The 22,579-nt window shown below is 44.4% G+C and overlaps 1 protein-coding gene across 4 annotated transcripts in view; it reads left to right on the forward strand.

Moving 5' to 3' along the window:
• The first annotated feature begins 1,671 nt into the window (after nt 1–1,671).
• EGFR (epidermal growth factor receptor) overlaps nt 1,672–22,579 on the forward strand; it is a 178,284-nt gene continuing 157,376 nt past the window's right edge. For 2 of the 4 annotated variants that reach the window (XM_062625376.1, XM_062625377.1), the window contains exon 1: nt 7,306–7,448. In XM_062625376.1, coding sequence (XP_062481360.1) covers nt 7,361–7,448 — 88 coding nt within the window. In that variant the 5' untranslated portion in view covers nt 7,306–7,360. Of the gene's footprint in view, nt 1,857–7,305; nt 7,449–20,598; nt 20,950–22,579 lie in introns of those variants that run through there. The other 2 variants (XM_062625380.1, XM_062625379.1) reach the window with 2 other exon arrangements.

Genomic DNA, 22,579 nt, shown 5'->3' on the forward strand with positions numbered 1-22,579 from the left:
TAGGCTTTCGATGCCCTAGGAATTAGGGTAGGTGTCAGCTGAAATCTGCAGTCCTATCTGGTGAAATTGTAAATGACTGAGGTTAAGATGCAGACAGCAGAAATCAGCTACTAAAATTCATCATGATTTGTACAGCACTCGGTAGGTAGTAAAATAATAATTAATAAAAGCAAGAATGGCAGTGTTTAATTCTGAATGACATCTATGGAGCTATTTCCTTTCTTTGAAGTATCAAAAGTACTAAGTACTTGTGTCCTGCTGAGTTCACTGTAGACATTTCTGAAGGCAGCTATAAATATATTTACCTCTCCAAAACTGAGAAAGCCTCTGGTAAGTGCAAAATACTGTGCAAGAGTCTGTTTTGCATTCTATCAGTTAATGTTTTGACGTCTCTCTTCAGATTTATGCTCTCACAGAGTTGGTAAGACATAGGCAAAGCATTTTTCCCAGCTCTTAACTATGTCATAAACTCCATAGGCTTATAAGCAGTAGTTATTCTCATGGCATTTTCTAATGCAGTAAGTAGAAAGATGCCTAACAGAGAAGAGAACTACCTTTCTTAAAGGTAAATTCAGTTCAATTAATTGCTAATAGAATAAGTTTGACTATACTGTGGAAGGAAAGTTTCAAAGGCTGTCTGCCACAGATTGCAATTGTTCTTGTATAAAAGCTGCTTTGAACTGTGTATGGCAACCTGACTCCCTGCTTGGGACTCCTGGAACTGAGCGATGATCCAACACTATTCCTCAGGGAACCTTTCTTGGCATGCCCTGTACTGAGCCCTCTACAAACCCAGCCTTCACAGGGAAGTAGAGAAAGAAATAGCATAGGAGTTCTCCTACAACTTAACTGAACTTTACGTAGGAGGTGAAGAAGCCTCTGTGTGGAAGATGAAAAGGAGCATCCCCAGGGGTGAGCCCCTTTCCCTCCTCCCCCTTCTTCCTGTATCTGTACAGATAATTCTGTATCTGGTGTTGCAGCCTACACAGAAGTAGTGTGATTGGTTTTAGGATTCATGTCTTCTTATGCGTATTGGCTCTGCTTCTTTGCCTTTTAGTGTTGCGTCTACAGGTCACCTTTTCAGGCTTTTTAGGGTTTTTATGCCAAGAGAAAAGGGCATTACTTCCCCTCCCTCTTCCTTCCTTTTGTTGTCAAAACTATTATTTATAAACATGGACGAAGTGAAATATAAAGAGTCCAGTGAATAGCAAAAGCACAACCTTGATAACATGCATCAGAATAAGTCAGGCTTTATAAAACGATGCCGGACAGCAAGATTTGATAGGGAATCGAGTAGTTCCCTTTCAAATGAGAGCATCATAAAAATGCCCACAGAGAAGAGCTTCAGGACCTTGGAGTACTGAACTCTGAGAAACTTCAAGGTTACAAGAAATTTAAGGAAGTATTGATGCTCTGGAGGTCAAAACTCCATAGCCAACCTGCAAAAGCTTGATTAGGGGAATTCTGTCTTCATATGCTACAGACCATCTTAAATGGAGATATAACTTGCACCTTCTGAGAGTCACTTATCTCAGTAGAATTTTGGATTGAACATGGAAGTTTTAGCAGTTTCTACCATTTGAATGAAGTTTTTTGAATACTCATACAACTGTCAAGTGCTTTTGCAGGGTTCAAATCCTCATGGGGAGAAGATAAACTCTCTTGGGTCTCATGGGCTCTGGTTTAGGCCCCAGTACAACTGGGCACTTCATTTGCCTGCTATCCTTCCTCAACCTGGACTTTCAGAAGAAGCCATGGTACGAAACAATCTCTGTCATCCTGGAGCTGTGCAGTTCAGGGCAAGACCACTCAACAGATGTGTTTGCCTCACCACAACCTGTTCAGCAAGACGCCAGGTAAGGACTGTATTTCATTGATGGGGTGAGCAGCGCTATTGGCAAGTCTTGCACAAGAGCCATAGGCGCTCTTTATTCTTAATTCATATGGCTTGGCTTGTGGGAAGCGAATTATTGGTCTGTGCTGGTATGCAATCACCTTTTAATCAAGTGTTATTTAAAAATTCAGGCCTGGTAATGAACTAAAATGATTCCCTGGGAGCACTTTTCAGGTAAGGGTCTCAAGTAGCATCCTTAAGATTTCATGAAACACTTGTGAGGTAAGACTTAAATGACTGCCTCTACAGATGGGTACTTTCTGCCCTGGGAAGGCAACAGGCCAATTTCATATAGCCTATTAGAACCCCATGGCACCCATACACTTCAGCAAATGTGGCCCACAATGTTTTGCTTGCAGGGGTGGCTGCAAGCAGAGTGACTGGTGTTTAGTTGTCCACCTGTTTTGCCTGCTAGCCATATTCTTTAGACATTGGGCTCTTCTGCCTGGAGCACGCGATCGCTGTGGTCAGGGTGTACTCCAGGCTACTCCATGTTTGCGTAAGAGATGGGCTCTGAGAGGAGGCAGCCCAGCTTTTATTGGATTCCTTCTTCGCATTCCTTTTCCCCTGGTCTCTAGGTAATAGCTAGGAGGTTACAACCACCTAGGCAGTGAGTAGGTTAAGATGTAGAACTCCTAATTATAGTCACATTGGACCGAAAAATACTAGCTTTAATCCTTTGTGTGTGTGTATGTGTCTTCATTTTCCAGCATCTATAAAACCTTATTGCTGAAGTATTAAAATACAGCAGATGTTGGTCTAGTGTTCCTACAGACTTAAACCCATGCTTCCGTAACTGTTCCTCCTGGAGTGAGAGACTGGGGAATGGTAAAGCTTTCTTGCATGTTTTACAAAAGCAGAAACCCTCAAGTGAGCCGTTTGAAGAGCGAGATGTATTCTCTGTTGAGATGTTTAGTGAGGGAAGCCTCTGTATGCAAAGGACCAGCCTGCTGCAGATGCCTGTGCTCTCCTGCAGTCATTCCATCTCTTGGAGTTTGTGGGCTTAGTATTCAATCTGATGTTGTTTGGAACGTTTGCTTGGATTTTGGCAAGCGTGTTTGCTAAATCCATCTCACCGGACTTCTTACGAATCGCTGCGTGTGGATTGTCTACTTGTTTTCTTTGTACCATGTTCACCATATGGTTTCTTCTTACAGTGCATTAAGCAACTCAACTACTTATCACATTTGTGCACAGGAATCTTTGAGCTTTATTTCTCTAGATACAAATACTAATCCATTAATTAAATGCATTTAAAAAAAAACAAAACGAACCAGGAAATTATTTTGTTCCAAGAAGGTGCAAGTATCAAAACTGTTGGTGAATTCGATCACGACCTTATTTTTTTTCCTCAAAATCACAGACTCTTTATATTCCTGTAGAGAAAAAGTCAATAATATTTCCAGAGCATCTTTCTTATTCCTAAGCACACTTAACTCTCGGAGGTCTTTCCCTCCTTATCTTTGCCTACATGCAACGTGATGTGTTCTCTTCATGCACTGTTCTCGTACGTACAGATTGAGTCATCCATTCAGGGAACCAGAAGCCACGTTCCCGCGCTGAGTCACACTGACCAAATACAGAGTACGAGGCATCAAGAAATGCAGAGGAGCCTTTGCTTGAAACAGCTTTTGGAAATGGAACGTTTCTCAACCACTGCAAACATTTGTTGAGCAATTCTGAAAAATCTGTAAAATTCATTACTATCTTGAGGATAGGAAAAGGAGTAGTTCCAAGGATAGATGTACGAATGAAACCTGATTTCCGATAAATTCCTATTTCATTAAATAAATATGTAGGAATCCTGTAAGAGTTAAATCTAGTAAATTATTCTGGCCTTTGGTATTTGAAGAGGAGGAGTTCAGTGGAAATCTTTTTCGCTGCAGAACATTTCTATCTCTTTGTGGGCAGTTTCAAGTATGTAACAAGACTGATTCTTCTCAGAAACTGGGTCAGAAGGACCTTTTATATTTGGTAACTGGGAGTCACCAAATGAGAAGCAGTGCCTGAAGGGTTAGTAGCAGCAGGGAGGAGATGCTGCTGGAGGAGATCCTTAGGAAGATCCCGTGATGTCTAACGTGTTGAAAGACAAAGCAATAAAGCAAGTTAGACAGTGATAAAGTTATTTGCCTGCATATGAAATAAACTTTACGTCTCCTATAAGTCTGCTTAGGATTGCATTATGTGATAAAGCAGCAGTTTTATTCAGGGTCAGATGCAACCCTGTAGCTTGCAGAGTAGCTTCCTGTTTGAATATACACAATGAGAAATTAGACTGATTTGTCTGGTTATGGAACAGCCAAAAGCATGCTGAGGTGCTTGAGTTCAGGCCTCGATTGTTGCTTGGGTGCTTTTGGTGTTGTTTTGATTTTACAGAACTGCTACAAACAGCTTCTGAATAACTTCTGAACTTGAGGCCTGCTTATGAGGTAGGATAGGTCTAAAGTTGCATGGTACTGCTTCTGTTCACAAACAGCCCTGTTCACATGGGACTGAACTCAGATCTGGGCAAAGACCAGGCAGACTGAGGAGCAAAGTATCGTATGCCTCTTCCTTCTGGGATGCAGTAACATTCAGCTTATGACTCTAACCAGAACACTGCAGATGAAAGTAATTTGACGAGTGTTGTTCAGTCTGTGCTAACTGGCTTGGCAAGGAGGATTTGAAACAACCAGCATCAGACTGGAGAGGAACCCTGCATGAAGTCTGGAAGAAGGGCTCAGTTCACAGAGAGCAGGAGTATCATTAGAGCTATTTCTTTTCAAGAAGAATAGTTTAACTTCAGTGTGCAGGTGATACAGCAAGCAATACATGAAACAAGACTCAGTTGTGTACCACATGTGAGCTGCTGTAAGACTTGAAGCTGTGAGATGTCTGTCAGACAGTGAAGGGGTTATTGCTTGGGTAAAGCTCTATCAGAGCTAGCTGCAGTGCCATGTACTCGGGATACAATATGCCTGTGAGATTTGTTTCTGATAAAACAATATTAATAACCTGATATCCTGTGGGAGGACTCGGCAAAAACTACGAAGCGTGGGCCCATCTGGAACGAACTATTTTCAGATTGCTTCTAAAATTGCACTTAAAATCAGGGAAATCGATATTCTCCATAAGTGGTTTTCCTTTTGTTTCCTTTCTCCTCCCAGGACTTTTCATTTCTGCTTTTCCAAACACAGCAATATAAAACTACATGGAAGAAATGTGGCCACTCGCCGCTGCAGAGTGTGGAACAAGACACACTTCTGGAACCTGGCCACCAGCCGCACCGCATTTAGTCTAGTAAGGCTCCTGCTAATTGCATAAGGGCTTTAAAGGAGATAGCAGCTATGATAAATAAGTAAATAAAAATCCTATCTCTCTAGAAAGTGGGACAGTTTTCCCTTTTTCCCTGCTGTGGCTATAGACCCTTTCCTCTGACACTAGGGAATAGCTCACAGCATTGCTCACTTGGCAGCATCCTGGCAGCTGCCAGTTATCCCAAATGGCTCAGCATGCCTGGGAACATCCATGCTAGCCAGCATGGTGTGAAGAGGGCTCCCTGGCTGCCTATGCAGACCTGCACAGCTATTCCAGTGTGTGCTCTGCGAATACCAGCAGTACCACCCAGACTCAGTTGGTAGCCTAAGGTTACCAGTACGTTTCTGTGCATGGGAGCGTCTGCATTTTATGTATCACTACGGCTCTGGGTGTGTATGTACTTGTCTGTGTGCTTGCCCTGTAATGATCCAACCCATCTTACGTGTATATTTTAAAATAGTTTATAAAGTGAGGGTAGATATCATTATCTAAAGGAAAATGAAGTGCAGGGTCAGAGGTTGTGCCCTTTGCTGAAGAATACAGAGCAAGTCATTGGCAGAGGTATGACCAGGACACCAGGTTTCTGACACAAAGCCTGCAGTCTCCACTAAGCCATGTTACATTTTCTTTCCTTGTCTGTGTAGGAAGCATTATGAATTGTAGATTATCAACATGCTCTCACGCTGTTGTACTTCAGAAAGCCCTGTGGCGATAGAGAGAGGAAATTGTATTTCTTTACCTAAGGACCTTTGCCACTACTGCTACTACTGACAGCAAGACTTTAAGCTCAGCAATAATTTACATTAACTAAAGCCTGAACAGCAAATACCAGCTAACAAGAGCCCTCACGTGCATCCTTTAGCAAATGTTTGGCAGAGTGACTGGCCAAGTCCAACTGCATTCATTTCCAGTGACCAAAGCAGGTGGTCATGGACCCAATTATGGCCTGGAATGCTAAATCAGAGTCCTGTGGATGACCCGATTTGACCATTAGTCCAGCCCTTTGCTTTGCTGTGGGTTTGTTTAGAATGAGCTCTATTTCTTGACATGATTAGCTTTGGTTAGTGTGGCAGAGCTTACTGATGAGCAGGTTGTTGGCCATTCTCAGCTTTGGGTTTTTTCCTTCAGAAAAGGTTTTTTTCCCCCAAATTTTTCAGTAGGACAAAAAATGTAGAAAGAATCACTTCTGGGAGTGACACATTTTGTCCATAAAATGTTTTCTGTAGGACCAATATTAAAAGACATGTAGAAATAAAAATCATTCTTAACCAATAAATTGAAGCATTTCAAGTTCAAAATGCCTGAACAGACTGGAAAGGTTATTTTTGATTTTCTCTTTTTCTTGGACAAAACAATTTATGGAAGAACTGAAACTGTGCATTATCAGTGCAGCCTGTACTAAGCTTCTTGCAGAACGCTAACATTTGCATGACAATTGTGCCAACCTCCAAACTCGGGGAACAAACAAAATAGATCACTTTGCAAGAGACAAACGCTTTGCTTTGGTCTTTTTTTAGACTGCAAATCCCTTAAGGCAGGGATGGTCTTTATTTTATATTATCTATGGGACCAATCCACTGCTGAAACTTAAGAAGTAATGGTTTGATTCACATCATAAAAATCAGCTTGTGCCCTCCTGTTGACACCTCTGCATAGGGCAGGAACTGAGCAGATATTCAGACTGGACGTTGTTTCATTTCGAGTGGAGTTAGTGAGATAATATGGTGTAGACTGCAGAATTTGCTCATTAAAATAACTTGGGTGTTTCTAGTTGTTTCTCAGCTCTTGTGATCACATTCTCGCATCTCATTGTAGATTGTGAACTGCAAGCCATATATGAAATTAAAGTAGTCAAAGAACCATAGTGTATTTTTGTGATGTATTACATGAGTTAATTTCAACACTTACTTACGTTTAGGCTGCATAGTCATTGAACCCAATTCTGTTCCAGCAAAAGTAACTAGGAGTTTGGTGGGGTTTTTCCCCATCTTTCTTTCTTTCAAGCTTGAAACAGACTCCGTTCCTTCTCATTACAACTCTGCCCACGCCTCAGATCAGTTACAAACATAATTCATGAGGCTATCATCTGATGAGTTTGATCTCTTCTTTTGTAGTGGTACCAGCAGACAGGATGGACCACTGGGCATACCCAGCAGTGCAGAGCAGAAAATGAGCTTTCTGTCTTGCTACACGCTCTACTCTTCTGCAGCAAAGCAAGTCTTCAAAGATAAAATGCTGTCGTCTTTCTGCCTCTGTGGTAAGTTATTCTGAGGAATCTGCTGCCTGGGATAAAGAAAGGCCAGGCAGCAAGTGTTAATGGTTCTGAGTATCCTTGTCTTCTGTGACACACTGCTATGATCTGTGGAAACCATATGTGTGCCTATGGAGGCTGGTCTCTTTAGTGCTCTTCATGATTGCAATGCCTCTGCACGTGGATGTACTTATGGATAGGTTTGATAAGCTCTGAGAGGAGCACATTCCTTAAATAACTTGTCAGCATCTTGTTACTGTGATTTGTTGGAAAATGAGATTAAGAGCTTGTTCTACAGTTGTGTAAATCAGCAGGGCTTTGTAAACCTGGGCAAGCTTGAAGGTAGACTGAAGTGCTGCCACTGCTTTCCTTATTTTGCTCTTTTGTTATGCAGTGTTTTCCTAATACCATGCATGCATTGTACAAAGCAGAGTTTTACATATTCAGGATTGCTAAGGTAGTGCTCCACATTAAGCACCAGATTCCAAAGCTTTTACTCATAGTAGGTAAGTCCCTCCTCCATGAGTAATGCCTTGGAGATCAGGGAAGCTCCTAGTGAAATGAAGTGTTACTTAACACGGGGTCAAGCTTTAGAGACTTTCCCCATAACATTAGGCACAAATATTGTCTCTTCCCCTCCTGTTCCTCTGGGCCAGTCCAATCCCACGTATACAGATCCCGGGTAGGTTTGTGTCATGTGGGAGTGATTTACACAGCCAACAGCCAGAGGCATGTGGGTGGCAGCCTGGTATCAGAGCCAAATCAGGGGAACTCAACCCAAATTCTCACCCACCTCTAATAGATATCCCAGGGATCTGGCAGTCCCTAGACCCCTGTCACTCAACAGGCATTTTCTATAGCTGGACAGAGTGTGTCTCACACTCCATGAGCTCAGGGAGAGAGCAGCTCCTGAGCTGACCCTGGGAAAGATCCCTCTCTGCTGTTCAAAACTAGCTCTGGTCGTGGCAGATGAGGGCTGCTCCCTCCCCAGAGGAAGAAAGCTGTTCTGTATACATAAACACCTGAAAAGCTGGGGATCAGCGCCTAAGGACTTCCACTTTTGCTTGCCAGTATTCATTCAGAGAGCAGTTGTACTGTGTCAAACTAAAATCAGTGCTTCCACGACACCTTTCTTTCCCTATCTCACCCAATCCCAATGGTTGCTGCGGTGTTAGATGTTCCCTGAGACCATGATTGCATTTGTGTCACTGTATTTAACAGCCCTCAGTGAACTTGAGCTCTTCATGTCTTCCTGACGTATATCATGAGATCCTCCATCAATGAGCTCCACAGCAAAGCTAGGCACCGAGGAGAAAAGCACAGCTTTGGTAAAATAACACTGCGGTCAAGTATGGGCTATGGGACCTGCAGGAGATGGCTGGCGACCTCTGCTCTTCTGGGCAAGTGTCAGCAGCACAAGTTTCCCAATGTCCTGGCCCTGTCCCCAACAAAACTGGTGCCTGGAGCAATGCTGGTGCTATTTGGGTGGGAGGTAGTTATGTGTACTAGACCCAGATTTATGAAGACATTGCAGTGTTTAATTCTTAACCTTAAAGAAAAGGTCTGTGCTGTGTTGAATATGAAGTCTGATCTGCCAGCTTTGAGTAGAGGCATATTGGTGAAACATTGGAAGAGAGCTTGCAGGACTTGTTCTACTTGTTCTGTGAATAAGGCAAGGCTTTCTATTTCCCAGACTGTCGTTCTGACAAATTCTACAAGCACTAAAGTAAACAAATGCCTTTCCTAGATAAATGCTGCTATTAAAAAAGCTCAGGCTGGATTTTAGTTTTAAAATGGAAAGAAAGCAAATACATCATTCCACACCGGTTACCAGCAGTGGTGAATTATTTGTCTGCTTTGGACCTGCCTATGGGCACACACGCAACCACTGTGCAGCAGAATCTGAGTTCCTTGCCCTCCTTCACACTGAGCTCTGAGTAACTGTAACTGGGCTGCACATGATGGGCGAAAGGGGAAGGCTGAAGCAGCTAAACCAGCTGAAACCGTGGGGTTTGCTGCTCAAAGGCTCTGTTCCCCCTGCCCCATGCATGCAAACAGTGGCCTTCCCCAAGCTTTTACCCTGGTACTAATCCCTTCTAGAAAATGAAGTGTCAGATGTTCGTATTAATGTAGTGGTTAACTCGCCTGTGGTAACAGCTCTTTACTGGACTGGATAGATTGATACAGCTCCCATCACCACACCAGTAATTAAGCATAAACAGAGCAGTAATGCCAATGCTGTATCTCAACGGCTTTGCCACCTTTCTAATTCAGGGATGAAGCTTTGCTTAAGAAACGGGAGTGCAGCTCTTCCCTTAAACAGCAAACACCCTCTTGGATATACCAAACCAAAATCATGGTGAAAGGTCAAGATTTTAATAATATTTAGCATTCCTAAAGCCTGCTCTGGCTGTAAAGCACCAAGTTGTTATTGAGTTGTTATTCTTGCAACTTTAGCTATTTGTGCTCCTGGTTATCCCCATTTTACAGAGGGAAGGCTGGGCTCAGATAGGCTCACGGCTTATGAAGCTCTAACTCCTACTTCAGCATCTGATTTTTCAGGCCACGCAGAGGAATTTACTTCCTTTGGGAAAGATTTTTTAGCTTTTTGCACTCATCAGCTGCACAGGTCTCGCAGAAAGGCAGTGATGTGCTCCCATTGTGGTTTTGAGACTTTTTCATTGCAGTTCTTGTTTTAGCCTTGCTGCCTTCTCTATACTTGGATAAGCCTGGCATCCACGTATGGTCAATCTTCTTGTTCTGCATGAACACTGCACATGAAACATGACCTTCTTGGTTTCCTTTCCCAAGGGAAGTCCATGTGAGGCAGCAGCCAACTCTGCAGGGAAGCCCTCTGACTTCTGTGTGGGCTTTTTCAAGTAGGTCTGGCTTCTGTTGCGCTTTATGTTAGCTTCGGGGGTGAGATGCAGAGATAAAAACAAAGGTCAGGATCAGATCTGTGAATGAGAAACATCAGGATCGTGGGGCGCATATGCCTCTCCCATTTTCCATAACAACTTTGGTAACCTTGGACCACACTGATGTCCTGATATAGTCTCTTTAAACTTAAAGCCTCGAGAGAGCATTCAGTCTGCTCCAATTCAAATAAGGTGATGGAGCTGTGATCTCTACACCTGTCATTATTCCTGAGGCACTAGCAAAGACATCAAGGACACATTTCAACTGTTCCAAGTCAGGCAATCGCAGCTTCTTGCCAACTCCTGATTTTTTAGCCTGGAAGCAAGATTCATGCAGTCACTCCGCCTATAACTCCCTGTCCCTATTAATTAATTTTAACCAGATACCATGGAAAAGCAAGGACATTGTGAAACCTGGTGGTAGGCAGAGATGAGAGGCTGCAGCCTCAGCAGCTCTGTCGCCATGAGCCCACATGGCCAATTAACATGTATACATCTCCATACTGGCTGCCTCTGATCCTGCTGGCGTTCGAGGGCACAAGAAGGTATTGCAGATGACAGGCAACAAAGGGAGAGCACAAAATCATTTGAAGAGAAACAGCCTCCTGTAGTTCCACTGCTGAGAGGCCCAGCCATTTGTTTTCATTCTGCTGCAACCATATAGAAAACAGGCAAGATTTTAAAGCACTCATCCATTTGCAGACTTGTCTGCAATTCCCACAAGACCCTTGCCTCAAATGAATAGATTGAACAAGGCATATAATGAAAAAGCACTCAGTCACCCAAATAAACCAGAGAAGCCAAGTATCAGTTTGCATTAGCTAGTGCTCGCTGGGTGAACGAAGGCTAGGCAATGTAGCATGAATACACGAAGGAAGAACATTATTGAAGTTTAAACCGATAAAACCTTGAGGAAGCTTGAGTCACTGGTGATAAATTTCTGTCTTCAGAGAAAATTAGTTTTAAAGAAAAAGGAGCTGGTTTAAAATACATGTAAAGTATCAAGTTGCATGTATTTATGCCGAAGTCACTTTCCCACTCCCACAGGCTGGGAATAGAAACTGTGGTCCTCAGTTGCCTCTTTGAAAACTGCAGCATCAGTTCTTTTACAATCAAATAAGCAGTGAGGTCAGGAAGGAAGCAGGTCTGGAGAAGTTTATGCTCTTGTGCTGGGTCTCATTTTTTTAAATGAGTTGGGTTTCTAGTTCTGCAGAAGTGGCTGGGAAAGGAAGTAATGCATAAAATCAAATGACGAGGAGCTTGTACTTTGGGGAGCTGCTTTTGAAGATGGGGTGATGGAGAATGTGAAGTAGCCTACCTAATCTGACCCATTTTAGAAGAAAAAAAAATGACAAGACACATTTTATCCTCATATATCCCTCTCATTATATCCCTGAGCTATTTTATGGTATGCTTTCTATTACACCAGGATATTGTGTTCTTACCAGTAGTGAAGGCTATCACATGCTGGTAGCTGGGGGGTCTGATGGAGGTGGGAGTGTGCATACGGAATTGGTTAGAGGTTCTCATCCTCTCAGTGGCAAGTCACATAGGGATTTTAAGGTCTGAACCTGAGTTTGGAGAAGAGGAAGCTGTGGAGACAGCTATATCTTAATTACCTCTGGAAGGTTTACTGAAATGCTTGGAGAATTGCTCATCCATCTGCACAGAAAGGGAGTACTGCCATCAAAGCTTCTGGGAGATCAAGAAGCAAATACCAGGGGCTAGAGATAAAACAGATATCTTGAGGTGTGCTGGGGATCATGTTATGCATAGGAAGGAAGAAAAAGCTCAGAGCATTTAGGTGACCCCTCTCAACCCCTTTTTGTAGCTGTGTTTTGACAGCACATAAAATGTGATGCCAGCCCTTGATTATTTAGTTTGTGGATGAAGTAACTTTCCCTTGATCCAGTAGGAGCACCCGATTCTGTTCCTTGCAGGTCTTATGTATGTTTTGTACTATCCATGGTTTTACTTCATCTGGGTTATCTTGCAGTATCACTGGGAAGTGCTTGGCATTCTTGTCCCACTGCCACTTTCATATCAAGTGGTTTTCTGGGTAACCCGTTAAAGACTGGGTTTGTGTATGTTCTGGGTTTGGGGTCAGCGCAGTCTGGAAACCTCAAAAACTGAAGCTGGGATCCAGGTCCCATCTTGCCTTCCAAAGATTAAAACTTCCTAGGAATTCAAACATTTTATTGTTGTTTCTTTCTTCTAGGAACAGCAGACTGCGGTCAGGGGTATTGGCAAAGAGAAAGGGAAATAAGGAAGAGTGTAAACAAAACCCATCTGTGAAAGCATGTTGGTATGGATCATGAGTATGGTTTTGAAGGTGATCCTCTTTGTGCCATGGTCCTGGGGTACATAACCTGTGTTTCTTCCAGATGGAGCTAAACTGAAAGGTGTGTTCCAGGGCCATACATACCGCACCATAACCTTAACCTTAATGGACATTCAGTCCATAGGATCACAAGGGAGGCAGTCTGAATTAAAATGCCTAGAGGCACAGGCAGTGAGGATGTCAGGGCCTCTGTACTGTCTGCTTTGCTTTACAGATCCAGTCCTCCATTATGACATTACTTGCCCAACTCTCAGAGTTCAATATGGTACATTGCTACATCAGCCAAAGTGCCATAGGGCCTTCCTCAGGGGCATTTACATTGGCTCCTCCTCATTAGAAAACCAAGATGCCATTGCTGGGAAGTGAGGCACTGCATGACCTCTCTGGTCTCCAGAACCTGTTCTTCTGCTCAGTCATATTTGATCAGTGTCCAACATGCCGAAGAAAACATCTACTTGAGAAGAATTTTGGAAGTTAAAGATACGATAAAGGGAAAAAGGCTTTCTGGCCATGCCCTGTGGGATTTGTTTAAGCACATTTGCAGTATCTCTGGGATATAGGTTAGATTAAGCGTATTGAATTGCCCAGCTTTTGCCACATACTTCTTTTAGCTATGCAGTGCTGAATAAAATGTGATAGTTTTTTTTAAGCATTATGACTTATTTTGCTTTAAATAAAAACAACCATCTACTCTGTGGTTAAAATGCTTTGGGGACACAACCTCAAAGTACGTGACAGAAAATTCCTTTTCCCATTTTTGTTAATGACAACTTTGCTATCGCCCAAGTTTTCATGTGGCAAGTGCAGGTTAATGATTTCAACGGCATATCTCTGGAGTCATAGAGAAGCAACAAGTAATAAGGTGTTTATAATCATTAGGGTTATACCTTGAGACTTTATTGTCTTAAAGGGCTGGGAGAAAAGAACTGATGATTGTCTTGCCTTTTTTTCTCTTTGCTAGAAAGGAAAATCTGCCTACTGAGATACTCTGGTTATTGAACGTGCACATGCTGATGTGAGTTAGAAACAGAACTGCTTACTTCGAGATATTGGGAAACAGGTATGATCATGTCCATATTGGTCACTTATTCAGGCGGTGTTCCCTGCACATGTGCTAGATCATCCATGCTATTCATTATACCAACAGTCTGAGGCAAGGCTGGTTAGTATTCTCCCAAACATGGTTTGAGAGGTAGCAGAGGCCAAGGATTGCTTGTGATAGGTAGTTTGGATATAACCACACCAGTCTGGAGGCTGACTTAAGAGTTCATCATGTTGATGGACACAAGCTATTCTGTGGCAATTCATTTACATGCTGAGGAATGGTCCTGAAAGTGTTGAATTTGCTTATATAGACACCCTCTGTGTGTCTTTGTTTTAATTTGAGTATCACATAGGAATTCATATGGAAAAGTGAGTTAAGGCAGAGTTATCTCCATAATGCAAAATAAGGAGTGGATATAAGGGAAGGCTGACTACTTTTACGTTTGATAGTCCAAATAAGGACTGGTAGCTGCAGTTGTTTAGGAGAATTGTGGTGTTGTAATCTCTTATCATTTCTATCTGTGTCCGCTTTGGATGCAAGCAGCAGGAGATGGCTGAATCTGAAGAAACCCCCTTAGCCGCACCCTTGATGCAACACACATTCTTTGTGCATTGACTCAGGGCTATCAGCTTTCCTCACTCTCTCTTTGCCATAGATTTCACAGCTCTACAGACACCTAAGGAGACAGTATCTTGAACCACTACTTGCTGTATTTGCACATTGTACTCAACCCCAGGTGGGAGCTGTGGTAGACCAAAGGACTTTACTTAGGAAAGGATGGGGCAGAATGAGCACAGCAAGCCCTAGCCAACCATCATACCTGAGGTTGGCTTCATGGCACTTTCCCTAAGGCAAAGTTCAGGACACAGGCTTGTGCTTTGCTGTCCCTCTGTGTCACTGTAGACGTATATGGGCTATGACAGCCTATGCAGTGGGTCAGTTAGGTGAGCAAAGGTATAAAGCTCCTTCACTTGGGCAGTGAGAGTAATGCAATTAGTTATCAGTGTTTGTGTTCATAATCAGGCACCTACCATTACTAGTCACCCGTCTTGAAAATTTATACTGTCTGATCTGGTGATGTTAGCTCTGCTTCTACTGACACCTGATTTATTGACAGCATGTTCAACTTATATTTGCTGCAGTCATATAGATGTATGATTTCTGGCTGAGCAAAAGGGTATATGTAATATCAGTGCAAGTCACCCTAGCAAAGTACAGAAATAAGGCAGAAGCTTGTTTCTATGTAGGAAACTACTGCAGTGTTTAGCAACCGAGATTTTGACTATAACTTAACTCATTCCATCACAGTATCAGTTCTTATGTCTTTAACCATATGAACTGTAAAACTTACTTAGGTAAGAACACAGAAGAACAAGCCTAGCTTTGGCATTTGTTAAAGTATAAGACAAGCCACAGTAGTACCTACCTGATGATACAACACCAAAGCAATGAATGCTTTTAAGCAGGGAATGCATTCTACCCTTTGAAATTAACTATTAGACAGCATATTCCCCAACAGTTCAGTAGGAATTTTGCAAGAGGGGAAATAATAACTATAGGGGAATTAAAACTGCATACTTTTGTCAATATAGTATAGTTATTCCCATGACACCCTAATAACTCTGTTCAGTTTGTTATGAATTGTAATTTTAGAGAAGAGATTCAGAGCAGTCAGAGAAGAGATTCAGAGCAGCCATGTGGAGAAGGACTTGGGGGTGCTGGTTGATGAGAAAATGAACATGAGCTGGCAGTGTGCGCTTGCAGCCCAGAAAGCCAACCATATCCTGGGCTGCATCAAAAGGAGCGTGACCAGCAGGTCGAAGGAGGTGATCCTGCCCCTCTACTCTGCTCTTGTGAGACCTCACCTGGAGTATTGTGTGCAGTTCTGGTGTCCTCAACATAAAAAGGACATGGAACTGTTGGAACAAGTCCAGAGGAGGCCACGAGGATGATCAGGGGACTGGAGCACCTCCCGTATGAAGACAGGCTGAGGAAGTTGGGGCTGTTCAGCCTGGAGAAGAGAAGGCTGCGTGGAGACCTCATAGCAGCCTTCCAGTATCTGAAGGGGGCCTATAGGGATGCTGGGGAAGGACTCTTCATTAGGGACTGTAGTGACAGGACAAGGGGTAACGGGTTAAAACTTAAACAGGGGAAGTTCAGGTCAGATATAAGGAGGAAATTCTTTCCTGTTAGGGTGGTGAGTCACTGGAATGGGTTGCCCAGGGAAGTTGTGAATGCTCCATCGCTGGTGGTGTTCAAGGCCAGGTTGGACAAAGCCTTGGGTGGCATGGTTTAGTGTGAGGTGTCCCTGTCCATGGCAGGGGGGTTGGAACTAGATGATCTTAAGGTCCTTTCCAACCCTAACTATTCTATGATTCTATGATTTTATCTTCAACACTGAAAGAATTTGCTATACCCTTTTTTTTTGTTTGTTTTTATTTCTTGCAATTATTTTAGATGTTAAACAAAATACAACAGCAATTTATCTTCTGCTTTATACTGGACAAAAATTGGGGGTCTTTCCAAAGAGAAGCCATAATTGAAAGGGTAGCTTGCGCTTTAACCCATGCAATGGGTGGCAGTAAGATCTTTCGGTACAAAACCCCACTACAGCCACACAGGTTGTATTTATGTGTTCGTTGCCTACCTTCATTAGCAAATAAACTGATGCTGCAAATCTCCCTGTCAGAGTATAAAACATTTTAAAAGTCTCTTTCTGAGTTAAGCAAAGCTTTCCTGGAAAACACGACATTGAACTTGGTGACCGAGATGATAGATAAAACCTGGACATGAAAACAGATAAAGAACGTGTAGGAACACTCCTGAGAGAATGCTGTGGTCATGTGCTGAAATATTGACTCTGCAATTTACTGTAATTGGGGTTTGATTCCAGTACCCATGTGTGCGGTGGTCTTGTCCTTTCTAAACGCTGTTATACAAACAAAAAGACAGTGGTAAGAGAAGGGAGAGAGAACCTGTGTAAAACTACATACATCAGGGACTCTCTCTAGAAACAGCATGATCCACGGAGGTTTAAGTACAGTGTTTAGAATAAGCAGCTCTTGAGTGATAACCCTTGCTCTGACACTAACACTCTGCCAAAGGCAAATTATTTTACATCTATAAAGTGGAAATGATAGCTACTAACCTGCTTTACAGGAGATTTGTGAAGATAAATTAGTTAATGTTTGTGCAATGTTTTCAACATGCAAAGTGCCATAAAGCTCCACAAATTATTACCTTGGCCCTTGCTTTAAAACCTCAGCAAGGAGTCATAGAATACAAACTACGATGCAAACTACAATGTCCACAATTTCAAACACCATGCAAATGAAATCTGAGCAAGCTGGATTTTAAACCCCCGCTAATTCAGTTCTACTTCATTTCTTCTCTTCCAGTAAAAAGCCTGCCCTTTAAAATCACTTTTGCAACATGCAGAGAAGAGCTGCATTGCCATCAAGGAACAGTTGCTGATGAATTTTTCTGGAGGGGCAAATGCTGTCCCACTTCATGGTAGATAATGAAAACCAATGCATTTTTTTGTTTCATTCAAAGAGAGGACGCAGCAGCAGGGATTTCTTTACTCTTGGAAGGATTTTGAGACTCTGTTCTGATTTAAAGGAAAGTGGAAGAGAGAGGTGAATTTATCTTGCTCTTTCTACTGCTAGGGAAATCAATTATTCATCCTCTTATCGTTACTCCTCTCTACATGTGGCAAATTTCTGAGCTCGGTCATGCCGCACCACAAGTGGTGGTGAGCAATTGCAGGTCAGCTCTGCAATCCAGCACTGTATTCATAGGAAGGAACTAACAGCTTACATGGACTTTACTTCATAAGGCCAGCATGTTTATGCTTAATATATTGAAGACTGGAGCTATAAACATACTATAAAGCAAGTGAGTCAAAAAGAAGCTGAGGCAAGATGCTGAATTTAGGATGATATTCTCACGATGAAATATCAGCTTAAAAAGCGGTGGTGAAAAGGTTGGCCTTTGTCCCATGACCTTTGATCCATGCACACATGTAGCTGGTAATAAAGGTTTTGCAATATGAATATTGCATGCCCTTGGCAAAATTCGTGTAGCTACATTAGCTTCAAAGGAGTTACACCAAAGGCAGTCACTGGGTATGTGACCAGTTGTTCAGGGGAGATGTCATGTTTGAATTCAAGCTGTTTGAGAAATTGTCCAGTTGTGTAAAGAAGCGTGAAAGCCCTGCCTGTGTTCATAAGCATCTCAAACCTCAGCCGTAGAGTCTCCTTATGTATCTCATGACCTGGGCAGGACCTGGCCACAAAACTAACATGTTTGTGCTCACTAAAGTGGGAGGATGGAATTCACCACAGCCCCTTCAGCTGCACCACACTGAACTGCCAGCAGCAGGTGACGGTCTCCTGTTGTGGCTATCTGCAGTGTGGGAAAGAAAATGTAAAGGAATATTTGCCTAGTCTTCCTTTGTCAGGAATGAAGGAGAAGTTTAGTTAGGATCAAATGCTTGGGTTTAAGTGCATTTGTGTAAGGGCAATGTGTGATGGGAGGTGAAGCGGGTCTGAAATGTTCCTGCGCACAAAGCAGGTAGAGTCACAACTGCACAAAAACTTCTGCAAAGCAAGTATTTGTTCTTTAGCATGTTAGGACAAGACTTGGGCAAGTTTCTGCACTGAGTTCATATGCGAAGGATGTTTTCTTCTTCTTACCTATGTTTTGTCTGGTTTTCAGTTGTCATTTTGAATCCTTTCTTTTTTGAGATTTAAAAAATTCCATTGCCTTCCACAGTGGTAGCTTGATGCTCAGCATGTCTGTCTAGAGGCACATAGCTTTATTTAGTATTGATCTACAGGGCTGATTTGAGGTTCATTTCTTGGTTGTCTTAATTGTGCTTCCCTGGCAGTTCAAGACCAGGTTGGAAGGGGCTTGGAACAACATGGTCTAATGGAAGGTGTCCCTGTCTGTGGCAGGCGGTTGGAACCAGATAAGCTTTAAAGTCCCTTCCAACCAAAACCATTGTGTGGTTCTATGGTTCTTTTCTATAGTGCAAGCTGCAGTCATTAGTGTGCTCTGAGGATGATTTGCAAATCTTCCATCCCTAGAAGGTGATCCTTTTTTCCTGGCCCTCTTGTTTTTAAAGATCCTCCTATTTGTCTAAATGAAGGAAAATGAATCATATGCACATGATGATTATGAAGTTGCACTGCGTGAGCATCTTTGAAGCAAATTGCATTAATATTCTATCATAAACAGGTTCTCCCCTTAATTACAGCCACAAACCCAATTGTATGAGTAGAGTTCCTTGGCCATTACTGATGTCTGAGTTTACTTCAAAGTATATCTTTCACATTATTTACAAAATATAATCAAACCAGAATGTCAGCTACAACATACTAAAGCTGACTTGTAAGGTAATTCATCTTAATAAATTATTACAGGGCATGGTGGGAAGATACATGGCTAAAGATGTGTGGTCAGGCTTTGTGCTAAGGTAAGTAAATGGGATGGTTCTTTGCCTCGTTTACGACAGTGACTAGTTGACTTACCAGAACAAGATTATACAGAGGAAGTTGACTGATAGGAGACAAGTGATGCATCTCTCAGAGGAACATGCATCACAGCTGAAAGTCAAGATACACTCAGTGGTTGTTTTGCAATCTATTGTCTTCCAGCACCCTGTGATAGACACAGGCATTCAGCACTGATCTCTCAAACGTCATGTCATGACTTCGGTTCTGGAGTTGCCAATTAATCATAACAGTTCTAAGGCTTCATATTCTATTGAGTAGATATAACCCAAGTCCTCACAAAAGCTTTATGCAGAAATTACCACCAGTGTTTAACAAGTTTGAGTGTTGAATCATGATTTACTTGGAGAAATCCCAGCCCAGACAAGTGGCACTTAAATGTCGTATTTACATGCCTGAGTGACAGGACAGAGCTTCCTCCCACTTTCCGGGGAGGGAGAGGGGAGAAGCTCGTAAGCATAAGTATATTTTATTGAATAGCTTGGGTCTGCCTTTCTGTGCAAAAGATGTTTGGGGAGAAGGAGCACTATGCATGGTGCTTAACGTCCATGGATGTCCCTGGAGCCCCTCAACACCACTTGTATTGTTGCGTGTTTAGTAAGCAACTTGCTCCGCGGAGCAAGGAGCTCTTTCCCCCTGCCGGTGCAGAGCAATAGGAGCGGCTGCGCAGATACGGACCTGGTTATCCTTGTGCTAACGCACGCATACAGACTGCAGTTTTATTCCACACACACGTACCTGGCCTCGCCAGCACAGGGCTTAAAGTGCCCAGAGCGAGAACAGGGCTGTTGGCAGAGAAGCGAAGCGGGCTCCGCTGATTTCTGGGGAGCAGAATCGGATTTAACCTCCGGAGCTGCTCCCCTACAAAATGCCCAGTCCTTCCTCGCCCGCACTCCTCTGGCGGCGGGGTGGCTGCAAGGACGCTGGGGAGCAGGACGGGGTCGATGTGCCTTCTGCCGGGGGGAAAAGCTGTGCCAGGGTCACGTCGCTTTTTGCGAGCAGCGGCACAAATGCGTGCTCATGCCTTTGGCAGCGGTAAGGAAACGGGACATCCCCCCGCCCCAACCAGAGCAAAGAGGGGCGACTGAACCACCTTCCACCCCACTCATCCCTCCTCTCCTATATCCCGGGACAGGTGGCGAGCCCGCCCCTTCCCCACCGGTTCCTCCTCCCCTCTTCTCCTTGCTCCCTCCCCATCCTCCTCCTCCTCGGCGTCCCCAGAGGGAGCCCCTGCGCTCCGCGGCGAGGAGGAGAGCGCAGCCGGGCGCGCCCCGTCCCGCAGCCGGCTCCAGCCGCTCCGCAAGCCCCTGCACACCCGCCGCCGCCTGCAAGCAGGAGGAGAAAGGCAGCCAGCAAAGCGAGCAGCCCGCAGCGGGGCACGCACGTGTGCGAGCAGCCTTTCGACGGCCACCCTCCAGCATGCTGCGCGGGGCTGCGCGGGGCAGCGCGGCGGGGAGGAGCTGACTGCGGCCGCGGGAGAAGAGCGGAGCAGCAGAGCGGAGGAGCGGCTCCGCGGAAACCGCCGTTTGTCCGTCCCGTCCGGCCTCCCCCCGACACACACCGCTCCGAGGAAGCCGGCGGTCCCGCAGCATGGGCGGCCGCAGCCCCCTCGCTGCCGCCGGGGCCGCTGTCCTGGTGCTGCTACTGGGGCGCTTCACTCTCTGCTTCGCCGTGGAGGAAAAGAAAGGTAAGGGAGGGATAAGGGGTGGGGAGGGGGGGGATGAGGGGTCCCGCTGCCGATTTGCCGGCTGCGCCCCGGGAGACTGCGGGAGCCGAGGTGCGGGCGGCCTCGCGTGGGGAGCGGCGGAGGGAAAGTCCCAACTTCTTTCCTTAATTAAAAAAGAGAGGAGACGGCGGGGGGAATAAACCTATAGCAGCGATCACGCAGCTCCGACTTCCTGATTCTAGGCTTATTTTCTTTTGTGGGGGTGGAGGAAATAAAAGGGAATAAGTCTTGGCACATCTCCTCGGTTGTGCTTCTCTCGTGTTTCTTCCCCGCCACCTCCATCTCTTCTGTCCGAGTGTTCCCCGGCCGGGCAGCGGGCTCAGCCCCGCCGCGGGGCTTCGGGAGCGGTGCGGAGCGGGCGGTGGGGCTGAGCCCCCGAGTAAGCGCCGCTGCGGTAACTCCCGCCTGTGGCTCTGACGGGGACACGTCCGCTTGTGCTGTAGTAAGAAAATAGATGTGTGTTTTCACCTTTTATGTGTGCACCTGGGAAGGGAAAGAGAGCACGATTCCCGCGGGTCCTGGCTCCCTCCTTATTAAAGAGGAGCGTTTATCCCTGTCTGACCCATGCGAAGCAGCCGCCGGCGCTCTCCCCCCGGCACTGACCGCGGTGCGTGGGAACGGCCGGCTCCCGGGGTCCGGTGGGGCGGGGGGTCGGCACCGGTTTTTGCTTTGAGAAACCGGTTTAAAGGGTGAGAAAACGTTTCTGTCCGTTCAGATCCATCGCTTTTCCTCTGTGTGTGGTGCTCTCTTTTGTGAGTTTGGAGAGCAGGCCCCGGCTGCTGCTGTTCCAGGCTGAGCGCAGTCCTCTTTATCTTGGACATCTGCCAGCCAGGAAAAAAATGCAGATTTGGGTGGTTTGGGGTTTTTTGTTATTATTATTTTTTTCTTTCTTTTTAAAGAAAAAGCGGGAGAAGAGAGTTAGTAGTTTTTAGAAGGGCTGATGCATGGCTTAAAGTAACTGGGTTAGTCTTTTCGTGACTGCAGACAGTAAAACCGCCCTGAAAGGGAGAAACACCCTGTCCAAAAGAACTAGTTGCACAACCTCTGAAAAGTGGAGAGATTCTCTTGTTCCAGAAATCAAGTTCATACCTGCTGTTGATGTAACATGGCCAGTTTTCCTTTCCCGGTTTTCTTTCTCCTCCCTCCTTCCCCCTCCTCACCTTTTGAAAAAGATAAGCAAGGCGACTCCATCCGTGTGCTTGTGTTAAAAGCCTTCTGAGTTGCAGTCTCAGGTGCACGTATCCCGTAGAAGACAGAAAATGTCAGGAGAAATACCCTGTTTATAGTGTTTAATTCTGTCTCTTGTAAAGTGAGGAGGGTGCCAGCTATTTGAGAATTACTAAATAATCAGCAGCTTAGTGATAAAACCCAATAGAGGTTATTCCCAGTATGTTGTGTCAGCAAGTAACTGTTCCTCTGAGGAGAGCAGGAGGCTCAGTGGCAGTTGTGAAGGCAGAAGTGTTTCTTCTAGAAGCATTAATCGATTGATTGGTCTTCATTGGTTTCTACCCACACTTCAGGATAAACAAGAAAATAAGAGGTACAAAATAAAGTGTCATTTGAGAACTGTGAGATACTGGTTTGAAGCAAC

This window comes from Pezoporus occidentalis, unplaced genomic scaffold (genome assembly GCF_034315485.1).
Source record: "Pezoporus occidentalis ecotype Australia unplaced genomic scaffold, CSIRO_AGI_Poc_V1 ctg28, whole genome shotgun sequence".
In the NCBI taxonomy this organism is placed as follows: Eukaryota; Metazoa; Chordata; class Aves; order Psittaciformes; family Psittacidae; genus Pezoporus; species Pezoporus occidentalis.